This window comes from Notothenia coriiceps, unplaced genomic scaffold (genome assembly GCF_000735185.1).
Source record: "Notothenia coriiceps isolate Sejong01 unplaced genomic scaffold, NC01 NC01_scaffold00010607, whole genome shotgun sequence".
Taxonomy (NCBI): domain Eukaryota; kingdom Metazoa; phylum Chordata; class Actinopteri; order Perciformes; family Nototheniidae; genus Notothenia; species Notothenia coriiceps.
The window spans coordinates 3,223-14,091 of NW_011343308.1; the positions used below are offsets into that span (position 1 = coordinate 3,223).

Sequence of the window (10,869 nt, forward strand, 5' to 3'; positions counted from 1 at the left end):
AAAGCTGCAAAATGAATCTGTCAACAAAGTGTTTGCAACAAGATACTTATTTTTGGTCATATAATAGTTGTTTTAAAACATATTGATTGGTATTGATTCATTTGAATGTCAAAGAAAGATGTTGTTGCTTTTGGCTCACGGCAGGTTCCCAGGTGTATTCCTTTTTCTTCTTTGTATTCACTCTTTACCCTCCCCCACAGCTCCCTTCACTCACATGTAATCCCTTTTCAGTAAATGTTGTACCATTAGTCCATTATTGAGGCATAAGGATTAGAATGAAGCCTGCATCTTACACTGACTCTTCGATCTTTTAAAAAAATATAAAAATAGTATTCCTGCAAGCAGATGCCCATTCCTAAAAATCTCCCATTATTGTACACTCTCTGCCCTCTGTAAACATTCATTATTATGCTTAAGGTTGGATAATATATTCATTAAATTACTTCTGCTTTCTGATTCTATGGGTGGCTTGCCTCCCGCTGTCACAAATGCTTAATGTTTGTTCAAATGTTCTGCAAACCTAAAACAATGTGGTAGGAAGTAAAAATGCATAGCCTTAACTGAGGATCGGTGGTTAATGCAACATTTTAAAGGAAGCGTCACAGATTTGGAATTTCAAAACATTCTTCATCTCTATCGCTGCTTGTAATGGAGGATGTTCAAATTCTGTATCCCTCTTCTCCCCAGTGAACTGTGAAAGACACTTTCCTTGTAAACCTTAAGCAGTGAGGTGTCACCATTGATTCTTTTGTGTTTTTGTAAGTGGTTTCGAGCAATTGGCCAGGTAGCACTTCCATGAAAGGGATTATCAGCGAGCTGGAAGTTGATTGGGTCACTGAGATTTGCGCTTAAGTAGTCCCACTAAAGGAAGATGTGAGGGCGAAGCCGAGGTTATCAATGTAAGGAGAAATTGAATGACTTCAAATCAGGGGGTACCAAGTGCGAGTCCCACTGCAGTCAGCATGTCGTTGTGTCCCTGGGCAAGACACTTCACCCCAAATTGCTCCTGTGGGGATTGTCTACACAGTACTGAATGTACTGTATGTTAGTCGCTTTGGATAAAAGCGTCTAACAAATGACATGTAATGTAATGTAATGTAATATGCTGATATGATTAGATTTTTCAATTAAGCTTCAGTGATGCTAATGATATTAAAGGTTTAGTTGCAATGTGTAGTAACTTCTTTTATTTTAGGCAGTAAAAACATTTATTTGCTTCTTGACAGAAGTTAAGGGTAAAATGTTGAAGGTAGAAAAGGAAATGCTTTTATTTTGAAGTGCAAGTATGTGTCCTGCTTTTTGCTCCTTCCTGTTTTGATATAGAAATGAATATGAGTATGTCGAGTGCATTTTCTCCGTCCTCCACTGTTCTTGTTGGAAACTGTTAAATGAATATAAAGTAAACGCGTTCAGTTTGGACAAGAATCGCTTGGTTCTTCATTCGAAGCTTCAGTTACACAACACAATGACAGTTAGCCTACAACCTCCAGAACCAGAACCTACAACCTGCAGAAGAATATCCCATGGTACACTTTCACCTGGGAGAGTTAACAAGGTCGTTTCAGCATGAGTGCAAGATTAGAGAACAAGACGGAGCAGTAGGGTGCAGGATGTTGAAAAAATTATTCATCACTCCTCGAAACCAATAGCTGACCTTGCTCACCTCCAAGCTAGGCAGCAAAGAGTGAGCACTTGCTCTAAAAGGTGTGATTCTGAATACATTACGGATGGCAATGTGCCTGAGGATACCTTAAATTATAAAGAACAGTCCAACAGCATTTAATTCCCTTGGCACTATCTACCCTTTTTGAGACAGGGGCTCGTCTCAACTAGACAAGGGATTGTCTGCACTTCCTGTCTCACTGTATAAATTGCATTTGTCCTACGTGTGTTATGATATATGGATTTCAGAGGATTACAAGACGTCCCTGGCATTTTACTAATCTGCAACCGTAACTTTCCTGGGTGGTTTAACAGGGTGAAGGGCTCTTACTGTGATTAGACATTTGCCAATTTCCCTTTCCAAGCATCACATTGAGCCTGTTTTACATTCTAACCCAATAAAGGTAAAATCCTCTGCTTACATTTATAAAAGGTTTTCTGCGGAAGCCTTGCTTTGAGTCCCGTCCCCTTATTCTGGTTTTCTTCCATCATAATATGCTTCCTTTGTTGCTGATAGTATCACCTTGGAGGGTCACGGCAAGAGATTGCCATCATATTGAATGGGAGATGTAGCAATGTGTTCATTTAATCATTTAATAAGAGCCCGAAACCTTCATCGAATCCAGCTCAATAGATTAATTTGACCTTTTTTGGGAAAAATGGGTTAGGGTCATGATGACTTGATTCATTCCATAAAAAAATCATGATCACTCTCTTCTAATGCCATTTTTTAAAGCTATAATCTGTGCTTTATTTAAAGTGGACCTATCATGCTATATTTGAATAATATAGTGTAGGACCATACCTATATAAGGCATATTTATACTTTTTATTTTTCAAAATACCAAACAGATCATGCATTTTAGCCATTCCTCATTTCGCTCAATTTAACACTGTCTTTTCATGGGCTGATTCTGTGAGAACAGCATCATCTACAGGCCTGGCATATGTACTACAGCGTCTCCAGCGCTTTCAAACGGCAATGTCCGTGGCTGTCTCCTCCTGATTGGTGGAGTTGGCCCAATAGCCGTAGCGCCACTTCTGTGACGACATAAGAGTGTTCAAATCTGGATCAGTCTGTATCAGATCCGTTGCAGCCCCTTTTTTAGAGATTTGGGTATGGAGGAAAATAGAGAGGGTTGTGTTTTCTGACACTTGGTGAGTTCCCTGGAACACCAGGGACACATAATCATGTATAAAAGACGTACAAAAGTGCATTTTGCATGATAGGTCACCTTTAAACTCCAACCCCAGAGTCTGAACTTTTGCGACCCCACACCCCATGGAAGTTTTACCATAGTGGAAATAGTGCTTGTTAAACCCCGCTTAAAATAGAAATGTTGAATGGATTTTTTTATTTTAGCTATATTTTTTTGTACAAATGTCAGTGTAATTTTAAGTGAAGTTGCTTACTTATCTAAGTTCCGATTTCACTTCAGCTATTTGAAGCTATAGCCAAGAGACTACTAGCATAGCAGCAAGACTTGACAACAGGAAACAACTAACCTAAAAAATGCATACCGGCACCTCTAAAGGCCGCTAAATATCAGACCAAGTTGTAGTTTTAAGGGTTTTAAGGGTCAGGACTATTTCTCGGATAGACGTATTGACTTTCTGAAGTCTTTGGTTGTTTCGTGCTCCTTGAAGTTACTGCTACCTGCCAATAAATATTCCACCACATAACCTACAACCACAACTTATCTTTTAAACAAACAAAATAAATACACATTAGCAAGTGAGCTAATGAGGTGCGACAGGTGGATTTTCTTGCCCTGAATTGACTCAGGTGAGCTGTGTTCCCCTGCTTTGAGTTTTCACGCTAAGCTTAGCTCAACTACAGATGGCTGTCGCTTTGTCATCCTCAATATTCCCATCTAACTCTCTCCAAAAAAGCACTTTCGCTAATACTAAGCAAATGTTTTATCCAACTATTCCTAAGGTATATATCGGATATGGATAGCAAACGGGGGGGCTCACTCCTTAATTGTCCTAAACAAGATGCGTCACCTTCTTTCTTCTTGCATTTACGCTGTCTGTCTCTTGAGGGCCCAATCATGATATTATGTGCTGGTTAAAAATAGAAACCCTCTCAAATCCATTCTATCTAAGCGTGTAACAGTTTTTCAGATTTTTAACTGAAAAAAAAGCTTTGTGTTATTTTGCGTCTGCTAAAGTGACTTTTTAGAGTTGCCCATTGGGACAGCAAAACAAGATTATAATACCCTAAAAGCAAAGAAAACAAGATTACATGTAAAGGATGCATTATATGAATTGAATAGAGTATCACTGTTCACTCAATCTACTTTGTATCCTTCTTGTTCTCCCCTCTCTTTCTCAGCTGTTCTCTCAATTGTGGGAAACCTGCTGGTCCTCATCATGGCAGTCAAGAGGTCATCAAGGATGAAACCACCAGAGCTGCTGAGTGTGAATCTGGCCGTGACAGACCTGGGAGCAGCTGTTGCCATGTACCCTCTCTCTGTGGCAGCAGCCTGGAACCACCACTGGCTCGGGGGAGACGCTTTGTGTTTATACTACGCTCTGGCAGGGTTTTTCTTCGGTGTCGCCAGCATAATGAACCTGACCTTCATGGCAATAGTGCGCTTCGTTGTGTCCCTCAATCTGTCACCCAGTGAGTAATTCATGGTTGGAAATACTGCTAGGAAATACCTGACCCCTGTAGACCTTATTTTATATCCAGGAGACAAGGGCATTCTAATTCAAGACGTGACTCTTTGCACGGCGAGGGATTCTAGCACTACCTTTAAAGGATTTTCAGTCAATCTCCAAGGTTTTATTTTATATAGGAAAAACAACAAATCTACAAATTCTACATTCAATTAGTACTTCCTTTTTTTATAACATTTTGAAAATTGTTGGAGCATCCTGTCAGAGAAGTATGGTAACCATCTGTGTCTGTGCTTGACTGAGTTTCTATCTAGTCAGGTTCTCTTGTTAGCTTTGTTCCCAGACACTTGAAAATGTATCAGAACACACTGTATTGACAGCAGACCTTTTTCTAAGCCGACAACCACGATGGCGGCTGTGATCCTGAGATAAACAGACTGGTTTGACAGCGCAAGAGATGTAGTAATTAACTGTGAAAAGGTTTAGACTCCCAAGAGGTACCAGGTGGGTGTAGTCAAGTGGAATAGTCCTATTCAATAGAAAAAAGAGCCACATTGTAGAAGACATACTAAAAGCTTTTTAATAAAACAGAATCTGATATTAGTTTGTAGTTTCCACACCAAGTAATACAGGGACAAACAGCCAAGACAAGAACGGCTGGCAAAGATTTCCGAATATATGTACAACACAAATATATACAGAATACATCTACATACATTTGTTCATATCTGTAAATATAAAATAAAACATTCTGTCTTCATATAAAAACAGGTCCATTTCGCTGCAGGCTTAGAGTTGTTCGTAAATCATCAAACAAGTTGTTCGTAAATCGTCATCTGTTGCAAAAAATCATATCTTTGCCAGATTACCAATCCATGCAGGAGATCAATCAGAGAATACAATAGATCAGAATTATTATTATTTTTTTATATTCGATACAGAGAACTTTGAAAGGACGTAGTTTTTTATTTGACTCTCTAATGTCATATTGTAATCCGCTTAACAGAGCAATACAGAAACGGATGTCATCGCCTTGTTTTTGTTTATCCGTTTCTGAATTTAAATGCAGATATGTACTTATATGTTCCTGTGTCATCTGGTCACAAATATGAGACTTAATTGCCTTAATCTTATTAAGACAATTAACTATTGTCTTGTCTAAGTCTATGATTATTTTAGAATTGTGGGTTGTTGGTTTGTGTTCATGTTGCGTGAGACATTATATTCAGCAGAAGTCTCCACGTTTGCAGTCAACCAAAGTAGCTTGTAAGTATACTTGCAGAAAAAACACACGACCACATCACACTGAGTTTGGCCTGGAGTACAGACCGTTTATTACATCTGCACATGCTTTTTAGCATCACCACGTTTCAGGCACATTCTGATGATGTCATACACATGAACTGAAACATGACTTTGTTCTTATACAAATATGCTTAACAGTTCAACTAAGAGGTTAAAATACAAGACGCTGTTTGTTGCAAACTGCCTTGAAGTTGAGGCCGCTTATATCAGCATTTCCCACATGTCTTAATAGCAAAAGTTGTCCATAGTCATTCAGTTTAGCCATTATAATGTTTTTAACCTTTTTTCTGAGCTCTCTTTGTTCATTACAGTCTGCATGCGATTTTGGAAAAATGCAGGAATCATGGCAGGAATACAGCCCCTCCTTTTTGAATAAAATGTAGCAAATACACATAGTGCTTTAATAAAGGACCATCTGTCTACAATGAACCGTGGGTAAACAACCAGACCAACAAATAAAAACAGCACACCTTTTTTTTCCCTGCAGATGAGAAAATCGGCTGGAGAAAGGTGAAGGTTCTGTGTCTCTGGGTCTGGCTGTATGGTCTGATCTGGGCTCTGTTGCCCGTCCTGGGCTGGGGGCGTTACGGCCCAGAGCCCTTCGGCCTGTCCTGCTCTCTGGCCTGGGGACAAATGAAAAATGAGGGTTTCATCTTCGTCGTCAGTTTATTTACCTTCAACCTCGTCCTGCCTTCCATCATCATACTCTGCTGTTACTTTGGCATAGCCTTCAAGCTCTTTTTCACCTACAAAAATTCCATTTCCAAAATCAACCGAGTCCCCAAAAATATCAAGCTCCATCGAAGGCTGTTGGTGGTAAGTGACTCTCACCAATGACACCTGTCATTGTAATTCCGATTCCTGTTTGTCCTTGGGGGCTTCAATATCTGTTTGAATATCTTAGTTATGTTAGCAGTGGCAGGTTATTTAATGATTCATACTGTATGCATATTTAAAATTCACAAATGCAAACAGTCCCAGTAGCTGCTTATGTAACATGTACACTTACATTCTGGTGTAGCGACTCCGTCTTTCAAAAACAAAACCTAATCAAAATCTGATCTTAGCCGTATATTTGGAGACATGCTTATTAGTTTTAGCTTGCTATTTCAATTACTTCATCAATTTAGATTACTATTTGAACCGTTCATATATAACTTTTAGTTATTTAAATAATGTATCTATTGTTTAGAGTTAAATGGGGTACATTTTCACACACTCATCTGTAGCGCATTATACAACCAACTCAATATGTAAAGATATTTGTTTTTAGTTACGTTTAGCTACTCTACAATCTTGAAAAAAGACTCTTGGGTTCAAGTAGCCTACCGCTAGTTGGAAAACAATGGTATAGAGGACTTTTAAACTTTTTTCAAGCCACTTTTGCGAAGGATAGCTAGCAATACTTTGTTTGTTTAATGAAATTCTTGAATCTAAGATCAGCTGCTTAGTACAAGCTGTATATTGTTGCCCCGAGACTGACAAACATGTCAAATATTGGATAACTGGTGGAATTGAATTTACATTCTGATTTTATAATTACCAAGGACAATACAGTTGAAAATGTTTACAAAAATATTACAACACATGGTATAAAGGGCATCTAGCAGACAGAATTCAGGATGGGAATGCGGGACAAAACATCTATAAAAAACCATAGGAAGGTTTTTTATATTTTCACATTTTAATGACTGTTCTTCGATTCTATTGCAGATTGGTGTGGTCATCAGCTTTGGCTTTATAGTATGCTGGACACCCTATGCCATCGTCAGCATGTGGTCTATTCTGGGGGACAGCAGCAGCATCCCACCTGAAGTCAGTCTCCTCCCGTGCATGTTTGCAAAGAGCTCCACTGTGTACAATCCTTTGATCTACTACATCTTCAGCAAGAGTTTCAGAAGGGAGGTGAAGCAGCTGGGCTTGTGGTGCCTCGGCTGGAGCCCCTGCCATGCCTCCAACACCATCAAGGACAACAACATTAGCATGAGTCATGCTGGTGACAAGAGCAAAGTAGAAGTACTGACCACTTTGCAGCAGTTCGTGGAGTAAAAGACTTTAGGGTTGAAAGACTTTGTGCTGGTTATGTGGGGGAATAAGTCGTCTCATGATTTCACAAATGTTATCACTAGAAAACACTTGTATTTGTATTGTATTTTTTCCGGTACAACTTGTGTGTGCCGTTATGACAAAATGAGCAGGGTAATAATGGCTTCTTTTACATGCGGTCACGATGAAAGAGACGGGGTGTTTGCACAATATGTTACATGCCGTGAAAGTTGAGCCAACTAACCAATTGTTAAGAATTAACAATGTGCTTGCAAGTGTCTTTGCACCCCTAAACCAACGTAGCCCATTAAAAAAATACCTATTTACTGTTGAGTTATAGAAAGATGTGAAAGAAGCTAAAGCGACATCCACCTTTCATAAAAGAATCATGCATTTCACATCACATACCAAAGGTTGTACAGCAGAACACAACAAAAACATTAATATTGAGCACAGAAAGAAGAAGAAATGTTTAATCGAATACTTCAGGTTTAATCTGTAATAGATATACTTGTTTGTTGGAAAAATAACTCACCAAATCAGTACATTCCAGAAAAAAGGAATAACCGTTCAGGGATGACGTCTGCCAAATGTTTAAATTAAGTGACAGCTGCTCATGTTTCATAAGTTTGCCTCTTAAAGTGTTTACAGAAGTGACACCCACTTTCCTTGTTTACCCTGTCTGATGCATGTACTGTATATTGGCTTCTCTTTCAATTTTAAGCAGCAATCTACATGTTGTTAAGGAATGTGATAAGGTGTTCTATTTTGAGGATAAAACTGTTCTTATAACTTTCTTACCAAAAAATGTGGTCCAAAGCCAAACATATAATGTATTCTACCAACAAACATTGCATTGTATAACATCTAGACTGATGTTCATTTTTAATGAAATATAATGACAATTTATGCCTTTTTTTGCAGAAGATTTGCTAATTTATTTGGTTTCCTGCTGGATGTTTGATGGGAAAGTCAACACCGCTTTGGTGTATGTAATTATACTCTATTATGTATTCTCAAGCTACAACCCATTAGCTGAGTCTGGCATAAAGACTGTAAATGGGGGGAGAAGTGCCTCCCTCCAAAGGTATACTTATTTTTGCCTGGTAGGCAGATTTAGCTATTTTCCGTTGTTTCCAGATTGTGTGATAAACTTTGCTAAGCTAACTGCTGGTGGTGGCTTTATATTAAATAGATCGATATAAGAGTGGTGTCAGTCCTGTCATCTCTCTAAATTTGACAGCTAAAAGTCTGTTTGAACAGTTTCTGAACATAAATGCAGTTTACCTAGACAGTTCATTTAACAGTTCAAAGACACAGTGCTTTACAAAACAGTCAAGAAAGTCTCAAGTTCAGGAGCTTTTGACCGTATCGCACAGTCCTCATTAGCCGATGGACTTCGCTCAGTCACAATAGATCTAGACACTTTTAAGTGGATGAAATAGTTCCACGAAAAAAAACTCAGCCTGATAATGAGAAACCACATGATACAGTTGAAGGCGCACAGTACTGTTTTTTCACAAAGAAATAAGGCTTTGGCTATACAGTCAGTGCTTGTTAGTAGAATAAAGATTTATTCTCCTTTACATTTGATTTGTTAATAATTAAAATAAAACAATCTCAATCCCCTTAAATAATGTACTTGTAACTCCGAACTGTGAGAACTATGAAAATAAAAGCTTTTAGAAATGAGTGTGTAGCCGATTTTCATTCCCCAGGGTATAAGTAGAACAGGCAAGTGAGAGTGCGTATGGAACGTACTTTAGTACATTACTTATAGTAAATGTTTTAAAGAGTGGCTGTGAATATCAATAGGTTTGTACAACACGCAGAGGATGCATCATTGCCTATTACAACTTATGTATGTAGACTGATACACACACATAGGGACCACATCTTTTTTGAAAGTGTCTGGACAACACTGTGATGAAAGGGTATTCCTGAGGTAGATAAACTCTTCCACCAGCAGAAGAATTAAGTTAAGGGTTCACCGCTGTGCTGTCACGTTATGTAATTGGGAGAGAATAGATGTATTTTCTCCATCTTCGACACCTTATTAAACCTTCAAGCACTACGATGGATTTTTGATAGGGATTATACAGATAATCGATACCCTGTGGCTACATTTTGCCACAAATGAAATGAGAGTGTAAATTATGTTATCTTGAAGGACGCTAGGAAAATAAAAGACATCTTACAAACAACCAGGTTGAAGCGTTTTGGTAGCCGACTGGTTACAGAGCCATACTGTAAAACAGAATATATACTCCATAAAGAAAGTACATGTAAATTGTGTTCATTTGCATGAGGTGTACAAAAGACAGACACACTGACTCACACACTACCTCTAGAAAGCTAACAAAGCAAGAACTTTTTAATGAAATCATACTGCTCTAATATATAGTCATGGTTGTCTTGTGATCACGCCCCCTTCTCTAAACAACATTCAATACCAAAACCATTTCGCAGCAATGGATGATAACCCTCTTTTTTGTTATGAAATTAAAATATCCATTTAAAAAATAGTAAAAAAATACTGAATCACTAAGCACCTTGAGTCAAAAAACATAGAAAACTGCCAAGAACAATTGGAAGAGCAGCCAGTACAGGATGAGGATGTTACTGTCAAAAAAACACATTAAACAATTAACTAAATGACGCAGACAACACTCTGTTGTCTTGATTGAAATATCTAATTGAATGGGTTAAACAAATGGCTAAACATTTGGCAATAAGATATCATAATCGGCCACTGCTTCTACGTGTTCTCCTTAAACAATGACCACTTCAACGAGAGCCATGCTGCATTTGGTATTGATCTCTATGTATTGAAGTTGAATAGGTAAATGGGGACTTCAATGACGTAGTGACACATTCAGTCGAGCCTCTAATAAGTAAACATTAAAAAGCTTGTATTGACATTTTTTTTTATGGATTGCATTGATAACATTGTCTAATTTATTCTTGAGAACTGTTGCCTTTTATTTTCTTAGAAATAGATGAAATGCCTTGTTGTTGGCTTGTAATTGAAAAGCTTGTATTTATTTTTTAAATGTGTATTGCATTGTCTCGTTTATTCTTGAGCATTGTTTTCATTTGTTAGGAATAGATTCAACACTGGGTTTTTGCGGGATTTTATGATAATGTGCATGTCAAAATAATAAAAACTAAAGTGTTTAGAAAGTGTTTCGTTTACTTTCAGTCAACAAATCCTTTGGAAAGACAAAAAAC

The 10,869-nt window shown here is 38.0% G+C and overlaps 1 protein-coding gene across 1 annotated transcript; it reads left to right on the forward strand.

The window, feature by feature from the left end:
* Positions 1 to 4,004: 4,004 nt before the first annotated feature.
* On the forward strand, positions 4,005 to 10,134 carry LOC104946119 (opsin-5-like). Its single transcript, XM_010771881.1, has 3 exons — positions 4,005 to 4,291; positions 6,080 to 6,408; positions 7,306 to 10,134. The coding sequence occupies exons 1-3, from the start codon at positions 4,039 to 4,041 to the stop codon at positions 7,639 to 7,641; spliced, it is 918 nt and encodes a 305-aa protein (XP_010770183.1). The 5' UTR covers positions 4,005 to 4,038; the 3' UTR covers positions 7,642 to 10,134.
* Positions 10,135 to 10,869: the final 735 nt, after the last annotated feature.